The 23,016-nt window shown below is 43.7% G+C and overlaps 1 protein-coding gene across 6 annotated transcripts in view; it reads left to right on the plus strand.

The window, feature by feature from the left end:
- OSBPL3 (oxysterol binding protein like 3) overlaps positions 1 to 23,016 on the plus strand; it is a 181,322-nt gene that overhangs the window by 72,600 nt on the left and 85,706 nt on the right. For all 6 annotated transcript variants that reach the window (XM_040472413.1, XM_040472414.1, XM_040472412.1 and 3 more), the window contains one exon: positions 16,775 to 17,013. In XM_040472413.1, coding sequence (XP_040328347.1) covers positions 16,921 to 17,013 — 93 coding nt within the window. In that variant the 5' untranslated portion in view covers positions 16,775 to 16,920. The remainder of the gene's footprint in view (positions 1 to 16,774; positions 17,014 to 23,016) is intronic.

Raw genomic sequence — 23,016 nt, forward strand, 5'->3', positions numbered from 1 at the left:
GCGAGCAGGCAGAGAGGGGCACAGGGAGAGAGAGAGAGAGAGGGAGAGAATCTTTTTTTTTTTTTTAAACATTTATTCATTTTTGAGAGACAGAGACAGAGCATGAGTAGGGGAGGGGAAGAGAGAGAGGGAAGGCACAGAATCCGAAGTGAGATCCAGGCTCTGAGCTGTCAACACAGAGCCCGATGAGGGGCTCAAACCCATGAACCATGAAACCATGACCTGAGCTAAAGTTGGGCACTTAACCGACTTAGCCTTCCAGGCGCCCAAGAGGGAGAGAATCTTAAGCAGGCTCTATGTTCCTCACAGAGCCTGACATGGGGCTTGATCCCACAACCCTGGGATCATGACCTGGACTGAAATCAAGTGTCAGATGTTGAACCAACTGAACCACCCAGGCGCCCCATGTGTTACCATTTCTAACGTAACCTTGGAAGTCACATAGTGTCACTTCAGCCATAATGACAAGCCCACTGAGGTTCAAGGGAAGGGAACATAGACCCCAGAAATCAATGGAGTGGTGTCAGTGTTACTTTGTAAGGAATCTTTGGAGATGAAATGTATGTTTGTGTTGTCATCTTTGAAAAATATGTCTTCCACACCCAGTAATGATGAATCAGAATTGGCATCAGCTCTCTCTAAGCCATAAATAAGGCTTGAGATCTGACCTGTGTCTAGAAACTGGGGCACTTCTCCTTTTCAGGAGATGATTGTCATTGCTGGGTGCTGGAGCTGCCCTGCCTTTGGTGGGGGATTGCTATTTGCATAGCAGTGGGACTTCTTTGATGAGAGATGCTATCCGAATACAAAGTAGGGTATTGAAACACCTTCAGTGTGCTAACCTCCCTGCACAACCCAAGGGAATTCAGGATGAAGAGCGGGATCCTGGCTGCTGACAATCATTTCTAACATTAATTTAATGGAATTCAGCTAGAGTTTCGATACATTATTTATACCTCACATTCTGACTTAGGTTTTCTTGTAATTTCTATTACGTACTACTCTTTCATAGTGCCTTCATAAGATACAAGCTTCTAAACAGGATCCATTCAGCCTTACATGTGTACGTTATTTTTTTAATTTTTATTAAAAAAGGTTTTTTTTCAAATTTTTTAAAATTTATTTTTGAGAGAGAAAGAGAGAAAGGGAGACACAGAATCCAAAGCAGGCTGCAGACTCTCAGCTGTTGGCACAGAGCCCAACACAGGGCTGAAACCCATGAACCGTGAGATCATGATCTGAATTGAAGTCAGACGCTTAACCGACTGAGCCACCCAGGCACCCCACATTCTTACATTTGATAAATGAGGATACTTGTATCTTTTTCCAGTATTGAGATTAAAATAAATTTCAGTAAAAACCTCCTAGTGGCTAATGTAATGGGGGAGGGGACACACAGGCCATCAGTTTGATAACCTGCCACGTGCCAGGTTCCGTCCAGTTGTAGGCAATTTAGAAGATAAAACCAAAAAAGAATAAGACACTGCCTTCAAATAGCTTCTGGTCTGTGCACTACTGGAGAGAAAAAATAACCGCAGCATGGTCAGCATTAGTTACAGAGGTGCTTTTACGTTTTTCTTCCCTTTTTAGCTCTAGTCTCCTGATATCCACCCCAGTTTTTAAAAATCTGTTCTCTCTGCCTTTTCCATCCAGTTCTCCTTGTAATTTTGTTCAGCTTGCACAATTTAAATGTGTTGCACATTCATTTTCTTGCAACAGTCCTTCCCCTAGGAGTGTGTAAAAATTTCCTATGTCCCTTTTTCTCCCTGCCTGCATTCACTAATTTAGTGATTTCTTGCTTTCTTTCGAGCCTCTTACAAGGCATTGTTTATTTTATTGCAGTTCTGGAAGGACACCCCCAAACTGTATATCGAGAAATTGGTTTCATAGAATTTTTTTTAAAGCTTAGATTCTCCATCCTAGAGTTATTTTTAGTCAGGCCGACAAAGGGACATCAAATGTGCACATCTGATACACCAGCCACTAGGTATTTAGTTTCTTGTCATTTGAGTCGGTTCGGCTAGTGCTTCTGGAGCATTATTCATGTTTACGTTTTAGCTTCATGTTTACATTTCTGAAAAGACAATTAGTAGATTTTTAAAGGAGATAGAGAAGTTTTTAAAATGTGTATTCACATTTCACAGTGACTCAGTTGATCGTCTTTTTAGATAAATACTGAAACGCAACCTGTGGTTGCCAATTGTTAAAACTCTACCCCGCTTCCCCCGGCAGTTGTCAGTTAAGGATGGATAACAACACCCACTGATAAAATTCAAACCACCAGATGTTATTTTAAGTTCTTGGGTGGCGCTCTCTCTTCTTACCCTTCAAACTGCTAAGTCACATCCTGTTTTGCATTTTAATTTGCTATAAATTAGATGCAGTAGACGTAGGTCTGGCGTTAGATACTAAAATGAAATTTAGTGCCAAAATAAAGGAAGGCAGTTCTGTGGAGTAAATCTTTATATCCTTTCTGGATGCAAGATTTAGGGCAGTGGTTCTCCACCCTCACCGTGCATCAGAATCACCTCGGAAGCTTTTCAGACGCCTTCGCCTGGGCCGAGACCTCATCCCAGAGAGCCTGCATGAATTGGTTTGAGTGGGGTGACACTGGTATTTTGTAGAAACTCCCCCGGGTGATTCCATCATGCAGCCGGGCTTGAGCACTATTGCATGAGGTGTCCTCTCCGCCTCCACCTTCCCCTCTACCTGGTCGGGTCCTATTCCCATTTTGCTCCCTGCAGGCCATCTCTTTCAAGCTTTTGCTCACAACTCCAACCCCACTGAGCTGTTCACCAGTGACTGCCCACAACACCGACCTGATATCCCGCCCTGAACTGGGTTCTCATTTGTTTCATCTACACACATCTTATCTCTTTGATCAGAGTGGTTTCCTCCTTGCATTCAGCTGCAGTCACTCAGTTTCCATCATTTCGGGGTTAGCACAGCTGTGGATGTTCAGTATGTACTTTATAGACATGTACTGAGTTGGATTTTCATCAGTGTAGCCATTCTCCTTTGGCTTCTTGCATTTTCACTGTAACTTTATTAGCCCACATGCATCCATAAGTGTTTCTTCTCTTTGAGATGTGGCACGCCAAGTAAGAGTGGCCACACTGTAGGAGGAGGGAGCACAGCCCATTTCTGATTGTGCCATTCAGGCATGGAGGGGTTGACCTGTGGACTCCACCTTCTCCACACAGAACATCTTGTTCTAGAGCGGCTGCTGGGACCTCGTGGGTGGGTGGCACATACAACATGAAGCGGGCTGTCCGGCTGGAGAAAGAAAAAACGCTTGGGGGAATGGATCTCTGCCCGAAAGCCCAAGAATATGGGGTTGTTCCAGGAGAAGATGCCCCTAGAACTGGAAAACAGTAACTTTCTTTACTTTGTCAAACTGTGAGGATTCTCACTGCCGGTGTTTCGGGGGCCCCTGTTTCTGGCCCAGGAAGCTGACCAGGGAATGGCTGGTTGGCACCTTTCTGTTGACAGGTACAGAGGTGACTAAGATTCCTCATTTTTAGGTATGCTACATCATTGACATAATGATGGCATACGTTATTGGCACTAAACCACCGTAACCGAGAGATCCCCAAATTCAGTGGTTTTTGACAAGATGGAAGTTTATTTCTCTCATGTAACCGTCCAGATATGGTTATTCCTGAGCTGGCACAGTGACACTACCATCCTACACCAATGACTTTCATTTTCTGGGTCTAGTTGTCACCGTGTCTCAGCCCTCAGAAATGGGGAAAGGGCAGAGAGTGTGTGCACATCTCTTGTTAGCACAGCTTCCACGGTACCTCATCGGCAGAACTTAGTCATAAGCCCTCACCAAGCTGCAAGGACGGCCGGAAGTGTAGCTTCTATTCAGATGACCTTGTGGCCAAGTACAACTTGAGAGTTCTCTTAGTAAACAAAGAGAGAATGTATACCAGTGAGCAGTAACCCAAGTGATGCATAATAACCTGCCCAAATAGTAGATGTACCAACTATCATCCCTGTTCACTGGTTTGGTTAAAAATACACTAAACTGTCAAAAATGCAAATGAATGTCTAGTACTGTAATGTCATGGTAGGAAACTGAAGGTCTCGAGGGGGCCATGTGGTATTTCTACCTTTCAGAGGAAGGTAGCCTGTGAGTTGGAAGAGGATATAGAAAGTGGACAAATAACCATAGCACAGGTGGTGTTGACAGACAGATTTGGTTTATGGGGAAGCCTCATGGCATCTTTGAGAACGAGCGTGTTTGGCAAGAGATTTGCCATCCTGATCAATAGAGTTCAACTGACATTTAATGACATGGAAAAAACATTAAAACTTGATTGAACGGAGAACAATAGGCATAGCAAAGGGGGAGTGCGGTAACAGAGGAGAACTTTAGCAATTCATAAACACACCTGGGAAACAGGGTGGTTGTGTATTATCGGCCTCTGTGCAGCCTATGAGGACTAAGCAAAATAAACGGGAAACATTAAAATTTGGACATAGATAAGATGGTCTGATTCATCTCATCAAGAAGGTGAGGGTGGTTCTCATGGCTAACCTATGATTCTAGAAGGGAATATTTTGCTTTAAAGAAGTAGACGAATGAAAATCCAGACCTTAAAGGTGAATTTCTGGGTAAGAGAGAAAAAAGCCACAGAAATGTTGTTGTAGTAGGACCAATATTATGGATTACTAGACAAATGATGCTTTCTCTCCAGAGACTGTAAGTCTAGAGGGGCTGCCGAATGTGCTGATAAAAGCACTGAAAGTTTCATTCCACAAATTTCTTTCTAAATTTTTTTTAACGTTTATTTTATTCATTCATTCATTCATTCATTTTATTTCTGAGACAGGGAGAGACAGAGCATGAACAGGGGAGGGTCAGAGAGAGGGAGACACAGAATCTGAAACAGGTTCCAGGCTCTGGGCTGTCAGCACAGAGCCCGACGCGGGGCTCGAACTCACGGACCGTGAGATCACGACCTGAGCCGAAGTCGGCCGCTTAACCGACTGAGCCACCCAGGCGCCCCTCATTCCACTAATTTCTGATAAACTCTTAACTTGTTTTGATGATTGTTTAATTTTTAAGACTGAGAAAATAATGCAAGGGTTGAGGTATTTGGATTTCTGAGAAAATAATGCAAGGGTTGAGGTATTTGGATTTCTGGGAACTCAGCCCAGGTATCAGCATGAAGGATGGATGAGTTTGCTCTCGAAGTAAGCAGTAGGCTTCATGTTCCAGTGACAAATCCAGGGGCCATCCACCAGGCTGTGGTCTGGAGGAGGGTGAAGATAGCAGAGTGGGTAGACAGCTGCCTTACTAAAGTCAGGGGCATGGGTGAGATGATTAAGAACTAAAGCTCACAGAAGGAGGTGGATGAAGGACCAAACTTGAGTCAATTCCTATGTGCCTGGAGAGAAAAACAGGAGCCAGGGAGCCACACTTGAAAGCTAAGAGGAACGAATTAAGAGTGTTACACGAGCATGCTAGAATAAGGTCTGCAGAACTAGTATCAGGAAATAGCTGAGGCTTTCAAAAAGTGGTTAAAAGCTACAAAACGTATATCCAGAGCCAGATGAACAAATAAAAGTAAGCTTCTGAGTGTGGAAACTTGCTCTTTGCAGAACATCATGAGTGAAAAGAATTGTTCCAATTCTACTTTTTTCCCCCACCTCTATTTTCAAAAGGAGAAGTACTATGAAAAGAACTGAATACACATAGAGAAGAGGAAATTGAAAACCAAGACAGGTGAAGGAATAGGAAATAGGTACCTAGCCCTGTGAAACAGGTTCTGGATGCCAGTTCAGACCAAAACCAAAACTGAATTACTTTGGTCTTCTCGAACCTCTGAGAGTAAGCAGTGTCGGAAGAAAAGGATTGCGATAGGTATCAGAAGCCTAAAAATGGGAAGATGCTGTCAAGATCATTAGAAAGAGAGGAAATTTCTGGAAACTCCAGAGCAGTGGTCCTCAATCCTGGCTGCACATTGGAATCTACTGGGGAACTCTTACCAAACCACTGCTGCCCAGGTCCTACCCCTACATTTATGATTAAAGCATGCTAAGGACATGATACCACCCTGTAGGATCTTCCCACAAGCACCCAGGGGTCAGAATCCCAACTGCATACAGATGAGTTCTGTCCATCCACGGCAGAATTCTTTAATGTAGTATTCCTAATCAGGTGAACGTTTTATGTTTAGAAAAGGAGTCAGTTTGGGTTTACTTAAGACAAGTCATCCTGAATTATTCTAGTTTCCCCTTGTGGCTTGGTTACTGGATCATAAAAATGAATCAAAAATTAAAAACCTCACAGATATGATAGATCTTTCTGCCAGTTGATAAGTGGGGATTGGGGGAAGGTCATTCTGAGCTCAGGAACTTGTTCTGGGAGGGTTGGGACGGACTAATACATGTGATCTACCACCTCGGGACCACCTGGGAGGCAAAATAGTGAGAATGTGGTAGCTGGGGAGGAGGACACAGCCTCATGAAATCATGCCAGCAGTAAAAGCCACTCTCCTGATCCCTGTGAATCAGGCAGAAAACTAAGGTCTGAGTCAAAAGCTCCTCTTTTGGGAGGGGATTCATCTAGGTGTAGGGATGGGATTCATCTAGGTTGTAGGACATGGACTTTTCATAATAATCATTTGGCAGGTACCTTTACCTCCTTCCCCATATCTGTGTGCAAGTGCTCTGTCCTAGAAGCCCTGCCAGCTTTGAGTCGTCCATCTGTACACTTTGGAAAGGCTAGCGTGAGCAGCCGTGGCCACCAGGATCTCCCCCAATTGTCCTCTTCCCTTTCTTCACCAGCGGGTACCTTTGATACGCTCCTTTCCAATCCTGTGAGCTGGGGGTTATTGTGTGTCTTTCCCTCCCTCCCCACTCGCTTGTTCCAAGCATCTCGAGGCAATTGGACTGTCAGGCTGAGGCCTGCACCTCCCCCGAAAGACAACACAGAGGCATCCTAGAGAGCTGAGTAGAAAACTGCCCACTATCAGGACATCTTGCCAACAGCAGCTTGTGTAACTTTCTAGCTTAAAATAAAAATTAAATATAAATATTGTCTTATTTCATAAAGTACTTGAAGTGGTTCCCAAGAATACACACACTACCCAGGCAAATAGTGGGAGGTTGAGAGAATTAGAACACAGTGACAATAAGGTAAGCCAGGCACAGAAATGCCCTTCTTGGCCACCGTTGTTCAGCAGCAGCGTGCCACTAACCTGACTCTGTCTGTCCTGCTACCCCAGAAAAAGAGGGGTATGTTCTCGTACATAAGTTCCCAGGGTCCAAAAGCGGAGAACACGCCTGTCATTTAGAAGTAGCACCACGACCTGGAAATTTTCTTGTGAAGGTCCTCTCTCTTCTAGAAAATCACACCACAGCCTCACAAGGGGTGGACCCCGCGGCACTGTTTCTAAGAGCAAAGAGACAACCCGAAGGAAGAGTAAGTTCAACAAGGAGACTCATACCATGAAACCGTGTTACAGGAATGAACTAGAGTGTGTGCAGGTGTAATGACTGTAAGTGAAAATAAGCCAGCTGGAGAAAGAAATTATGCTATGATATTATTAGATAAATTTTTTAAAAGCCAGGAAAATGGTAGATATAAAAATAAAATACTGTATAAATAAGGATGAGGACCTATTAACGTTGGGGGGATAGGAATTTGGATATTTATAAATTTTTAAAAAATGCTTTATTTTTTGAGAGACAGAGACAGAATGTGAGTGGGAGAGGGGCAGAGAGAGAGGGAGACACAGAATCCAAAGGTGGCTCCAGGCTCTGAGCTGTCAGCATGGAGCCAGACGCGGGGCTGGAACCCACGAACTGTGAGATCATGACCTGAACTGAAGTTGAATGTTCAACCGACTGAGCCACCCAGGTGCCCCACAGAATATGGATATTTATAAATATCCTTTTTATTTTTCTGATGCTAAGAGAAAAGCAGCCGCTGTGATGTTGTGCACAAGACTAACAACAACATCGTTCATACACTGGCCGTCACCTTTCATGTGTTTCTGTACACTAAGTTCCTCTAATCACCTCAACAGCCCCTTTGGGGCGACCCTTTCATTATTTCCACTTGTCACATGGAACACTGATGACATAGAGAGGCTCAAAATTTGCCGAAAGCCACTTAATACGGATGGTTGGGGACCCGGGCAGTTTGAATCCAGAGCTTGTGGCTTTAATTATCACACTAGTCCATAAAGCTTCCTAAGATCATAGGGTGGATTGTTCGTTTTTGTATATTTGACCTCTCTCATTGTAGGCCAAGGGCATAGCCCAGAGGGCACTGCTGGCAAAGAAGTTCTCCCAAGATGAGGCAGTGCTGTTTGACCAACTCCTCTATGTGATGATCTGGCATGAGCTATGTGCACACACTGTGTTAGCTTTTTGGATCAGAACTCATGCCTCTCAACTCTGGATCTGCATCAGACACAACCTGTGGAGGTTTTAGGACTTTTAAAGTCTAGCCCCACCATACTAGATCATGGATAGGGCCTGGTCATTAGTATTTTTAAAAGCTCCCCACATAATTCTAATGTGTAGTCAGAGTTGAGATCCACGGCTCTATAGAGTCTGGACAATACAGCATTCGAGGTTATGATATCTGGCAAGAGCCTTGAGCGTAGATATTTTGTGTTGAGGATCAAGGACAAATCAGTATATGGTGACTTTTGTGATCAGATGGCAGTTAGTGTCTCATGAAATGAAGGCTCCTAATTGTGAGAAAAGAATGCAGGGGCCTCCACATACCCCATCATGCCCATGTGGGCCTCAGCAGGATAGGATCTATCTGGCCTATTCTCTTCTTTAAGTTTTTTGAAGAGTTGTTTAAGAAAATTTGCCATGGTGAGTAAGCATGGGAATGGGGACTGGAAGCACATGTATCTGGCATTTGCCATCTCTGGTTTAAAGGAATAGTTAAGCAACAGGACAGAATCTTCCTCAGAGGAGAGCTCAGGGTCCATTCCAGTCTCCTGACAAATAGATACCAGAGGCCTCGAGGATCTATGCCATGGGTAGCAAATTAACCTAGGATAGTGGTTCTTAAACTTGTGTATCAAAATCGCCTAGAAAACTTATTAAGAATGGGTTACTGGGTCCCACCCTTAGCTCCTGACCCTGCAGGTCTTTGATAGGGTGTGAGGATTTGCATTTCTGAGAAGCCCATGTGATGGTGCTGATCTGAGGACCACTTTTTGAAAACCACAGGTCTAGAATAATAAAAGGGATTTTGGGCTTCCTATCCACTCTGCTTATCACAGACACACAAACAGAAAGATTGGCTAGGTAAAATAAGAAGGGTTAAAGACTACTGGCTGTGTCATGCACAGAATCCCATGAGGAATGTGTTACTTATATAGGTTAGCAGGCCTATCCCCAGATATTCTGATTTGATCCATCCAAAGTAGAGCTTCCAAAGTCTGCATTTTAAACGAGAATCCAGGAGACTTAGAAGAAGGTGGATCTGGACACTTTGAGAAATTGGATGTGACCATACCGTTAGGGGGTTAGAGTGGGTTGGCACATTTGAACCCAGAAGTGTGAATTAAGGGATAAATTAACATCAAGCTATGGAGAGGATTTCAATGCCCTTCATGCTCTTCTTCGTAAGTCTTCCAGTATAATTTATGAGATGGAAGACAGAATTCACATGCCTATGCAGTCTGTGAATGCTTCCACAGAGGAAAAGCCGGCCAAATACACTGAATGGCGACTGGTCCCAGAAATGTCTTGACAGACTGGAATCATGGGTCAAAACTAATATAAGGATAGACGATAATAAAAAAGAATAGTCAAGTCCTGAATTTCAGCTAAAGGAAGGAGTCTTGTTCAGAAAGAAAAGCCCAGCTTCTCCACAGTCCCTATCACTTCAGAGTCCTGGAGAACACTGTCCAGGCAGCAAGTGCCAGGAAGAGGTATAGGTATCCCCAAAGCTAAGACAAACTGAGGCATTGGGTCACAGTTGCTGTGTGTACATGGCAAGGGAGGCGAGTGTTCCCCTCTCTCCTACTCTGAGCCAGACCACACCTGGAGCTTGTTGTGAGATCTGAGCACCATTTTTGGGGAAGCACAGACAAACTGAAGTCTAATCAGAATTGGATGTCTGATCATAATGATCTGACATACAAAATGGCGGATGAAAATGTGGCTGTGTGCTCTGGAGAGGAAAAGGTTTGTTGGATAGGATAGGGATGGTGGTGGTTCCAATGCAGGTGTTGATGAAAAAGAAATTATTCATCTCGTCCTCTGTCATGGCAGACGGCAGGTCTAGGAACAATGTGTCCTACTGAGACAGATTTCAACTCTACATGAAAAGCCCTCTAGGACAGACTTCTTTGGAGATGATGTTGTCTCGTGAGCCTCGGTACTCATCCCTCCCCCAGGGATAGTCAGCAGCATCCCAGCATCAGGCCAGCCATCCAGGTAGTCAGATTGGCCGGCATTAAACACAGAGGTCCGGGATCAGCTATTTGAGGGCATTGTGGTTAGAACCCACTTCCAGAAAGTGTTCTGGAAACCCAGAAAGGGTTCTGATCAATTTTTGGATTTTAGAGCCAAATAACCAAAGCCCTACTGTTGATCATGTAACATCTTGAAAATCAAGGTGTTTCAGTGGGCATCATTTCTAAGGATTTGAATAATTTGGATTTGAACACCCAGGATTTGAATAATTTTCTTTTACCAAAGAAGACCAGAAGATCAGAAATGGATATTCCAGTATGTATTTTTCTGGTGTTAATTCCGGAGATAATTTTTCGATATATTTTACCGGGAAATTTTAAGTTAACTAGAACTATATGCCCTCTGGTCTTCATGCGAGTTGTTTTCAAGGATGGAAGCAAAACCTGTTTCTCAGCCAAACATGACCAAGTGTGTGAGTGCAGACCCCAGGCCTAATAGAATAAAAAATAGCTGTGTTATACGCCACTGTTTCAAACCCACTAGTTAATATTAAGTTGGTTTCTTGGAAAGCCAATGATGAATAATGTGGCTTTCTTTCTTTTTTTTTTTAATAATGTGGCTTTTATCTTTTTGCCTTTATGTCTTGTTCAAAGTAAGCATGCTGCTTTGTTGATTTCAAAATCTGGTCACACTTGTGTTACGGATTTGGGGAAATGTTAATATGTTTTAAAATTCCATAGAGTCCTTATTTGTTTGTACTTATTTATTTGGTTGCAAGAAAAGTATAGAATCTAATTTGGTATTGTATATGCCACTTTCAGGGAGCCAGGAGAGGAGGAAACGGAACTAACATCTGTGGAGTATCTATTCTGTCCACACCAGACACCTCGTCCTCATTTTTCATTTAATCCTCACGATGCCCCATTTCCTCCATAAAAACCCTAAATATCAGAGAGGTTACTACATCTGTCAGGGTGCACAGTTTATAATAAGGGAGCACCGATTCAAACCTAGGTCTGGCTGCTTCCAAGGCACATACATCTTGCTGTGTACGTCTCCTTTGCATTTTTTTCCTAAACCATGTATTATTTTTTTATGGGAAAATGGCCAAAATAAATCTTAAAATCAGCCTTGTTGCCATAAGGCATGGCAGTGCCATGATCATTTATTCTTCCCCATTCTTGGTGGAAATCAGAATTCTGTTTTCCCTAATGGAAGCCCCATGCTTGCGTGTCTCATGCCCACTGGACTTTTAGTTGGAACGCCATTTTCACCTGGGCCTGACCCCTCTGCTCCTAAGGTGAGGAGCAATGGTGAGAGAGGACCTAGCTCATCTCAGAAGCACACGAAGGACATTTTTAAAATTGACCTAAGCACATTGAGCTTTTCACACCTGTTGGATTTGGCAACAGGTGGTTTGTTGAAATGAAAGCAGGTCCCAAACTAAAATCTGTAATGCATCACAGTTGTATGAGCAGGCATACAAGCTGTTACTGTAAGTTCGGGAAGTCCCAGCAGTCTCTCCCTGGGGATTAGACAGAAGCCCCAGCTTCCCGTCCCTGGGGCACAGACAGGTACTTGCCAGAGAGGGCAGGTACAAAGCATTCAGCAGGAGGATAGAGCCCCCCCCCCCCCGCCCAACTTGTCAGATCAATGCCCAAGCGATGAAGGAAACTTCTGAGGAGGCTGCAGACATTCTTTTTTTTTAAAGTTTATTTATTTTGAAAGAGAATGCGTGCAAGTGGGAGAGAGAGAGAGAGAATGAGAATCCCAAGCGGGCTCTGCACTGTCAGTATGGAACCCGATGCGGGGACTGGAACTCATGAACCTGGAGATTGTGACCTGAGCTGAAGTTGGACTGAGCCACCCAGGCGCCCCGGCACACGTCCTATTTCTTGATCTGGGTGGTGATTATTTCAGTATTTGCAAATGTAAAATTTCATAGAGCTGTCTGCGTGGTTAAGATTTGTTCACTTTCCTATGTGTAAGTTATGCCTCAGTAAAAAAAAATAAGGGAGGAAATAAATTATTATCCTTCACAGCGTGTTCACAGCGTGTGAGCAGGGAAACTATTATATTTTATACAGACCCCTTCAGGTAGAGGTTTTCCGTGGAAGGGTCATGGAGAGATGGAAGCACCAAAGCTCTTTTGTACCCGCCTCATCATCCATACACCCCTGAATCAGCAGCCCCTGGCCTATATCTGTCGCCCCTAAAGGCTTTGTCCTCCCCATTTTACTAGGTCAGCACCGCGAAGTCAGCTAGTTGGAGTAGAAGACACCAACCTTCAGTGTGACCCCTCTTTGTTAAGGTCCTCTGTATTGGGACTCCCATCAAGGTTTTCCCTCCAATGACCCGGGCCAGCCCTTGGGGTCCCCTAGGGGGACACAATAACGACCTCATTCCCCATGACCACTTTGCTCCTAGGGCACCTTAGTCTCAGGCCTCTGTTGCCCTCACACTTTGACCTACCGTGTTTTAAGTATGTTCTTTCCCCAGAATTTGACCTCTTTTGTCCTTTGAGCCATAAGTGAACTGAATTTTACCTAGTGATCTTAACTGAATTTCTGATGAGGCGAGGCAGGAAGGTTCTGGCTGATGAAACAAGACATTATTTCCCCAGGTGATAATCCCAGGCTCACTCCGGATGGATGTGGGAGGGGCTGGAGTCCCACCCTCTTATTTCTCTGAAGGAGAAAAGGAGGCACCACGAAGGGTTTCTGTACTTGAGGAGAAGCCTTACTTCTAAGTACCGACTTAAATGAGTATGGTGGTTGGCTTGCTCACAGCCCTGGCCTTGGTAGCTCTCTCCTCCAAGGGGAAATGCAGCAAAGCTGAGAGATAAAGATGACCCTATATATCATTTGACTCTGGGACAGGGTTATTGTGTTTCTAATTTGGCAGTTTCAGGATTCCTGTGACTCTTTTTTCCCTGAGGATTCCTTTCTGTTCTTGCTGCACCTGTTATACAAGAACCCTCATCCTGCACTCTCCCTGTCAGAACCTCAGCTTTTTAAAACACGAAAAGAATACTGTCACACAAACAGAAACCCTTGGTTGGTATTCCCAATCCATTGTGGAATCAGTTGTCATGGCAATGGCTGCGGGGGCCCCCCCCCCCCCCCCCAACACACAGAGTTCATCGTTTGGGCTTCCCGTCATGGTTTTTTTCCTCTTCTCTTTCTTAAACAGCAACAGCCAACATGCTATTAAACAAACTATTAATATATCTGTACAGCCTTTCTTGGCAGTTTTGAACTCGACTGCACTGGCTTCTGACTTCAATTAGTCGTGCCCCACAAGTAAAGCTAACTTTATGAAGAAGCTGGGGTTGGTTTGGTTTTAGTTTTAGTTACTGTTGGATCTAACAAATAATGAATACAGAGATTTGGGGGGGTTTCTATGAAAGCAACATGGGAATTGAGTTCTACAGCTACAAGTACCTTTATTTTCTGAGATGTTGATATTTCTCATTGTGTTGGTTGTAGTTGATGGCTTTAGCATAATCATTTAAAAAAATTTTTTTTAATGTTTATTTATTTTTGAGAGAGCGACAGAGTGTGAGCGGGGGAGGGGCATAGAGAGAGGGAGACACAGAATCGGAAGCAGTCTCCAGGCTCTGGGCTGTCAGCCCAGAGCCCGAAGATGTGGGGCTCAGACCCGCGAACTGTGAGATCACGACCTGAGCCGAAGTCAGATGCTTAACCAACTGAGCCACCCGGGCACCTGAACATACTCACTTTTTTAAGCTTTTATTTAAATTCCAGTTAGTTAACAGACAGCGTAATAGTGGTTTCAGGTGTAGAATTTAGTGATTCATCACTTCCGTACAACACCAGGTGCTTATTAGTATACTCAGTTTTAAAGAACTTGGTGTTAATGAAAGGCACAGGAGATTATGTACTTAATTAACCAAAGGTTTGATATAATATCTAGCTGATAGACAATTATGTAACATCCTTCTTCTAAAATTAGACTACGTGGGGGTGCCTGGGTAGCTCAGTCGGTTGAGCGTCTGACTTCAGCTCAGGTCATAGTCTCGCAGTTCATAAATTGGAGCCCCACGTCGGGCTCAGTGCGAACAAACAGCTCAGAGCCTGGAGCCTGCTTCGGATTCTGTCTCCCCCCCCCCTCCCCTGCTCATGCTCTGCTCTCTGTCTCTCAAAAATAAATACATGTTAAAAAATTTTTTAAATTAGACTATGTGAACACTAGGAACCAGAGATTGGATGTAATTTTTTTTTTTTTATTGTTGTTAACATACCTGGGAAAATTGTACAGTTTATTTGAACTTAGTGCGTCACATAAAAGGCTGATCTGCTGAAGCCAAAACCAAACATGTCCGTCACCCTTAACTCAGGGCTGTGGATGAAGGGGTTCACCCCTGAAGAGTGGCAGGTGGCAGGTGGCAGGTGGCAACCCAGCTAGCTACTTGTAGGGGTGTCCCTGTGTCTGCCCTGGTCTGTCCCCTTCTCCACCGTAGACACGCTGCCATCTTAGAGATTGGTACTCTGCTGGGGGAAGGGATGGGGCAGTACCTCTGCAAAGCTGGCATATGACATGCTTCCTCCAGAGTCTTTCCCGTCAGCTCCTCAGTTCTGTAGGTCGCAGAGTTGGGCAGTAGCGCGTATCGCCAGACCTGACTATTAAAGCACGCTCACTTCCAACAGCAAGGTTAAAGCCCTGGGGTCTAGCCTGAATTCAGTCTCTTGGCAGCTGCATGACTGGGCAAGTTATGTAACTTCTCAGAGACTCGGTTTCTTTTCTGATAGATGTCTGTGTGCTTAAGATTTGTTCACTTTACTGTGAAACGTGAGATAATCCCCTCCCATCAAACGGTTGATTAAATGAGATCATGTTTATGGGAAACTCTTACTCTAGGATGTGGCCGTTAAGTAGTGTGGACACCACAGATGATTATCGTTTCAATTACTAGCATACTAATAGATGATACGGGAAATTCTGTTTGCCGTTACAGTTGTGTCACACAATGAAATAGTGTTTTGAGAGGATGTCTCAAACCCTTGGCAGAACAAATCCTCCACCCCATCCCCTCAAAAAACAGATTTTTTAAAATTGTAGTAAAATGCACATAAAATCAATTTTTAACCATTTTTAAGTGTATTTTAATTTAGTGACATTTAGTAATTCGCAGTGTTGTGCAACTATCACCATTATCTAGTTCTAGTTAATCACCCTTAAAGGAAACCCCATAGTCATACACTGTTTCCCGATTCCCCCAGCCCTCGGCAACCACTACTTGGCCTTTGGCCTCTAAGGATTTGCCCACGGTGGATATTTCGTATAAACAGAAACATATGTATATGGCCTTTTGTGTCTGGCTTCTTTCACTTAGCATAATGTTTTCAAGGTTCATCCATGTTATATCACGTATTACTACCTCATTCCTTTTAATTCCTGAGTAACATTCTGTTGTATGGATATATAGCCTTAGTCCATTCGGGCTGCTATAACAAAATACTACAGACAGCAACAGAAATTTATTCCCCACAGTTCTGGAAGCTGGGAGCCCAAAACCTCTTCAGGTTGCAGACTTACTGTATCTGCTCGGGAGCTCTGTGTGGTCTCTTTGATAAGGGCATTGATTCCACCCATAAGAGCGGTGTCCTCAGGCCCTAGCTGCCCACCAAAGGCCCCACCTCCTAATGGCATCACATTGGGCTTAGGATTTTTAACATAGGGATTTGGTGGTGGGCAGGGGTGGGGGTGGGGGGACACAAAATTCAGACCATAGTGTATACCATAGGTAGTTTATCCATTCGTCACTTGATGGACGTTGTGTTGTTTCTGCCTTTGGCTATTGCCAATAGCATTGCTATGGACATTTTTGTACAAGTTTTTGTTTAAATACTTGTTTTCAGTTCTTTGGGGGTATGTGCCTAGGAGTAGAATTGATGGATCAGATGATTGTGTTTAACTTAAAAAAAAAAAAACTGCCAAACTGCTTCCAGCCGTGCTGTTGTACCTCTTTATATTCCTACCAACAATGCCCGAGGGTTCCAGTTTCCTCCAGCACTTGTTATTTTCCAGTTAAAAAATGATGCTTAGGTATCTCACAGTGGTTTGGGATGGTTTGTATATACTGATTTTGTGTGGGTCTGGACCCATGTTTTTCTTACTAGTGTTCATAATTCTGTCATACCGCAAAGCTACATGACGAACCACCTATACGTGATTTCCAATAAAAGATGGGTGTGAAACATCTTTTCCTTCACAGCTCCTGACATGGCTAAGCATGGCTCTGTAATGTGTAGTGTAGACAAACCACTTGTAGAGAATCAGTGGCTAATCATAGATGGTGTCTGATTCCTCTGACCTTTCTGTAATCCTTTTCTTTTGCTTTTAGAGATTTCCTCCGGGTCATCCAAAATGCTGTTAAAACATATTGGATAAGAACTGAGCCACCTGCCTGTGTGGGACTTCCATACTCTCCTGTATTGTCTTCGGATGGCATTTTGATTTGCATCGGGGCCAAGTGACCTGCTGTTCAGGATGAGTGATGAGAAGAACCTTGGGGTGTCTCAAAAACTGGTCTCACCTTCAAGGAGCACCAGTAGCTGCTCCTCCAAGCAGGGGAGTCGACAGGTAAAGTTTAACCAATGCAAATTTTAAGATGCAAATATATACCAAGAAATTTGCAGATTAAGATGTGTACATTTACTTGGGAACCTCTACTATTCAGTGTAATAGCATTTGCTTTCAGTCATACCTTAATTATATGAGAAGAGTAAATTTTAGGTAATTTTTAAAAAAATTTGAGAGAGAGAGAGAGAGAGAGAGAGAAAGCGCTTGCATGCATAAGCAGGGGAGGAGCTGAGGGGGGGGTGGTGGGAGAGAGATAATCCCAAGCAGGTTCCATACTGTAGGCTCAGAGCCTGATGCAGGGCTCAATCTCATGAACCATGGAATCGTGACCTGAGCCGAAATCAAGTCAGATGCTTAATCGACTGAGCCACCCAGGTGCCCCAAACTTCAGGTAATTTTAATAATGCAGCTCGAGTGCTCACCAGATGGGAAGGAACTGTATTTGGCTTTTTGCATTATTTCATCCAATCCTTGGAACTGTCCTCTGACACAGATATTAATATCTCTTTTTTTTTCCATGAGGAAGCTGAGTCAGAACCAACTGAGTTATTTGCCCAAGGATACACAGCTAGTAAGTAGCAGAATAAGAAACCACAGCTCAGTCTGACTCCAGAGTCCACACTTTCCTTTGTACCCTACTAACCCAAACAAAAAAAACCCCACAATCACTTTTCCAGTAAGTTTAATATCCTCTTGCCCTCTTTTCCTTCCCTTTATAAGTCATTTACGACCGCTTCCAAGCGCAGATTGCCCTGCTGGTGACTTTGAGTCTCACCTGCTTTATTTCTCCATGGATGAGGGAATCGAATCCACAGAGCAGTGGTCAAAAGGTATTAAGTAGGAAGAAGAAAGAAGTGAAGCAAAGAACTGAATCATTAACTCCTAAATAACTGTCAGCTGTAATTCTATGTCGTTTCTTGGTTTTCTTTCTAATAAATCTGTTGGCAGAACTCGCGGGTTTTAGGTCAGTGGCGGTAAATGCAGATGAATCATTATAATTCTACCACCATAAGTTCAGTAGAGAGAGAAGTTGTGTCAAGAAGTTGTGGCTTCACAATCAAAACGGTCTCTGAGCCTTTTCAGCATCTGCTGGCTGTGTTGGCATTATCTTTCCCTCATGGGAAGTGCTGGCCTAGGAATTGTCCCAGAGAGTTCTTGGTTCCAGATTTGGAAGCACCGATCGGGCGACCTCCCACGGCAGGCACGTCCGCACATTTATGACACATCATCACGGGTCTCTCCGTCTGAACACTGCCTGGGCCATGGAGCTTGCCACCTCATGGTGCTGCTTCATGTCATCAGAATCTGTGATTGTAGACACATTAGATTTTGCCTGAGGCTGGACATTCACGGAGCCCTCCAAGATCTCCTGTGAGGGGTTTAGGAAGAAAAATTTTTTCAGCACAGTAATCACTTCTGTCTCTGATTAAAAAAAAAAAAAAAAAAAAAAAGGCTAAAATTAGTCCTTGGCTAATGCATCATGACTCCTTTTGGAGTTCCAGTTTCGTAAGGGTAGCTGTATGCTCGCCCTCCTTGCCAGCTTTCCATGGGGGTGGAGGGGTAGGGGGGTGGTTCTCTCCCTGGCCAAAATTCTGATTGGGATTAGAGATTGAATATGTGATCTTTCCCTCACCCTTTGCACCTAGTAGCATCCACTGATATCTCCCTCTTGGATAAAAGGAGAAAGAACATGATTTATTCATTTATTTATTTTTTAAAGCTCATTTATTTATTGAGAGAGAGAGAGAGAGAGAAGGAGCAGGGAGGGGCAGAGAGAGAGAGGAGAGAGAGAACCCCAAGCAGGCTCCATGCTGTCAGTGCAGAGCCCAACACAGGGCTCAGTCCAATGAATGTGAGATCATGACCTGAGCCAAAATCAAGAGTCTGATGCTTAACCGACTGAGCCACCCAGGTGCTCCAAGAACATGATTCATTTCAATGGCCAGTGCTTATAACACCAGAGGAATTGGAACAGTGCAGTGACATCCTATGATTGAATACCACAGAAACTTCTTTTACTGTGTTATTTGAATTGATTAATTTTGGTTTTCTTTTTTTTTTTTTTTTAATTTTTTTTCAACGTTTATTTATTTTTGGGACAGAGAGAGACAGAGCATGAACGGGGGACGGGTCAGAGAGAGAGGGAGACACAGAATTGGAAACAGGCTCTGAGCCATCAGCCCAGAGCCTGACACGGGGCTCGAACTCACGGACCGCGAGATCGTGACCTGGCTGAAGTCGGACGCTTAACCGACTGCGCCACCCAGGCGCCCCTAATTTTGGTTTTCAAAAGACTCTTTTGAGCTTATGCCATAAAGACTAAGAGGAGGGGCTCTCTCTCTCTCTCTCTCTCTCTCAAAATAAACAACAAAAAAGAAATTTAATGTGAGCAATGTTGAAATCTGATAATCTGTGCAACAACCTACTTGTTTTTATTTTTTTTATTTTTCCATTTTTTAATTTTTTAAATGTTTATTTATTTTTGAGAGAGAGAAACAGAGACACAGAGCATTAGCGGAGGAGGGGCAGAGAGAGAGTGGGAGACACAGAATCTGAAGCAGGCTCCAGGATCTGAAGCTGTCAGCACAGAGCTCAACTTGGGGCTTGAACTCATGAACCATGAGATCATGACCTGAGCAGAGGTCAGATGCTTAACTGACTGAGCCATCTAGGTGCCCCCAACCTACTTGTTTTTAAAGCCCCAGTTTAAAGTCACTATTAGCTAGTTCTGTTCTTTTCACTTCATGGGGGAGTGGTGCAGAAGTCTGATGTTGACTGTACTGGACCCTCTAAAAGTCTGGTTTTTCTCATATGCTTTGGAATTATGGTTTAGAGTGTCATCTTGAGTTTGCCTCTTCATGTTCTTTCTCTGCTACTCACCTTGCCGTATCTAGGGATCTGCTATTTCCTGCTTCTTACCTCTGGGGACCCCGGTTCAGAGCCAAGTGTTGTATTTGCAGTTTGGGGTTTCTGTTCCACATCGATGATCGAATATCCAAGATCCACCAGCAGCCAGCACACATGGGCCAAGTCTGGTGGTGGTCTGCCTCCTGCCACCTCCCAGGATAAGGAGTTTTCAAGCCCCCTTTCATTGTGGTGTGGCGCTCCCCCTCCTTATTTGCTTATTTCCAGCAGTGAGGCCAGCTCAGGTCCCAGCCTTTTCCTGTGGACATTTTTAGCCCCATTTACCCACAGAAATAGGGCTCCTGGACAGTCTGTCTACAGTATCCTTTGCCTTTCTATTTTGTGTTTGAGCGACAGAGATGTTTAATCTTGTGTTTTTTTTTTAATCTCACACACACACACACACACACACACACACACACACACACACACACCCCACCCCCCCACATACCCTACATGATTGTAACTTTGTATATTTTTGCTGTTTGGAGCCAGGGTGGTAATCGAGAGGGCCACTAACTGCAAACTTACAATACAGACCTAGCTGAAAACCTTGGTTGTCTTAAATTCTCCTTCGTCATCACGGGGGGACATGGAGAGCCTCTATACTCCAGCTACACTGGCTTTCTTTCGGTTGCTTGCATTGGCTTTGCCCTTGTCCTTGTTTCTTGAAGTGAATTTGAACTTGTCCTTCCTGTCCCAGAGCCTCCTCACGTAAGATCTCAAGGAGCTAGGCCTTTATGTGTCTTTCATCTAAATGTCTGTTAGAAGAGTTTGCTTCCTTGAAGGACAGAATGATCGAGACCTGGGCATTAATTGTGATTGGTGTCTTTGCTTTTACATGTGACCTAAGACAGAGTTTACAGCTTGGAACCATGAAAACCCAAGGAGAAGGGTTCTATCATCTTTTAACTTAAATACTAGGGCTTTTTATTTTTTTTTATTTTTTTTAACGTTTTTTATTTATTTTTGAGACAGGGAGAGACAGAGCATGAACAGGGGAGGGTCAGAGAGAGGGAGACACAGAATCTAAACAGGCTCCAGGCTGTCAGCACAGAGCCCGACGCGGGGCTTGAACTCACGGACCACGAGATCATGACCTGAGCCAAAGTTGGCCGCTTAACCGACTGAGCCACCCAGGCGCCCCTAGGGCTTTTGATATTTTACATACGGTATGCCTCATTTTGTCAGTATGGAAACAACCTGCAAATATAATCTTACCCAGATAATTTGGGGAGGAAGGTATGTGCGGTGATTAGAACCTGAACTCCCAAGTCTGGGTTCCACCCATTCATTGGTTCTCTGACCTTTAACACTGAAACTTAAGCCTCCGTTTTCTCATCAGTAAAATTGGAATAATAACAGTTCTTTTTGCATAGGATTATTGTGAAGATTGAAACTAAAGTGTTTGGGGGCACCCAGGTGGCTCAGTCAGTTGAGCGTCTGACTTTGGCTCAGGTCATGATCTCGTGATTCGTGGGTTCAAGCCCTGCGTCAGGCTCTGTGCTCATAGCTCAGAAACTAGAGTCTACTTTGGATTCTGCGTCTCTCTCTCTCTCTGCCTCTCTCTCTCCTGCTTGCCCTCTGTCTCTCTCTCAAAAATAAATAAACATTAAAAAATAAAAAACTAAAAAAAAACTAAGGCATTTAATCCAGGGTCAGACTCAAACTAGGTGCTGAGTTAATATTAACACTTATTTTTGTTATTATAGTTAACATTAATTTGAACTTCATTCTTATTTATGAAAAGATAAGTGCTCATAGCAAATAGGTCTGCTCTTTGCCCCAGAAACTTGTACAGGTGTCATACGTGTGCTTACCCATACCTCTTGAGTATACAAAAGCCCACAGAAGTATACGATGTACATATGAATATATATGCTTAAAATAAAAAGTGCCTTCCTTTATGCACATTAACAAAATGCTTCTAGAGAAGAATGTAATAGAATATTTAACACAGGGGCTGCATTTGATATCGTCAATACCTGGCATAATCCATACCTAAAACAAGTGAAAAGAGTTGGTGAATTCTTAACGCTATTATTCCATTCTACTGAGGCTTGTCCTTTCTGGGTGTAAATGCTTTTTGTCTCTTCCCATGCCAGCAACTGTCCATTGGTCATAGCTGCTTAGAGCATTGTGTTGAGAAGGCTTCTACAGTGGAGTCTGAGTTCAGTGGGAGAGAGTGCCTTGCTTTTAGCTCTGGCTCCCATAGGCAGGGTGAACGGCAGCACAGGTGCCCCATTGGTCACCCCCTAGTGACATCAGAGCGTTGAAATCAAGCCATCTCTGCTATAGTCTCTGGATTCTGCTACTTGCAGGAACTTTAGGCAAGTGAAGTTTGCCTCAGTTCTTGTTGCATAAAATGGAGACAAAGCTCTCCTCCTGCTTCCTATGCAGGGTTGTTGTGAGAGAAAACGGAGTGTTTTTACTGACCAAAAAACAGTTGAAACTCTTGGGAGAAAGATCCTCTATAAATTTAAGAAACTCTTACAATCACAGATCATCTCCCTTTGAACCCAGGCCAGCTCCAGAGCCAGAATGGAAATGGTCTTGTTTCCAGAACCCTGATAGTCTGTGGAAGAAGTGGATGTCTTTGAAGAAGAGCGGAGCATCCTTCAGATATAGTGCCTTTCTTTACCTATATGCTAGGAACCTGTTCTCCTTGAGGAAGTCCCCGGTTGACTGTCGCACTCATACCCTATTTATACAGTGTTCTACGTCAGTCTTTGCTTTGGCATTCCTTCCCTGTCTCGGGCTTTGGTTCAGCTACCCCTTTAGCTAGACTGATCCATGGGAAACTGTTCTGTCCTTTTGAATTTTGTGATTTTTTTTCTGGAAAAGAACCTTCATTTATTGCTGTAACACTTTAAAAATAAGTTTTATAAAAATAATATATGCTCACTCTAGATCACTGCTGAGGCGCATGCAATCTATGTTAAAGTGCAGTACTTTAATTCATTTACTTTTCTTTATTTAAAAAAATTTTTTTTAATGTTTAGTTATTTTCGAGAGAGAGAAAGACAGAGTGCAAGCAGGGGAGGGGGCAGAGAGAGAGGGAGACAAAGAATCTGAAGCAGGCTCCAGGCTTTGAGTTGT

This window comes from Herpailurus yagouaroundi, unplaced genomic scaffold, assembly GCF_014898765.1.
Source record: "Herpailurus yagouaroundi ecotype Mexico unplaced genomic scaffold, PumYag 100, whole genome shotgun sequence".
Classification (NCBI taxonomy): Eukaryota; Metazoa; Chordata; class Mammalia; order Carnivora; family Felidae; genus Herpailurus; species Herpailurus yagouaroundi.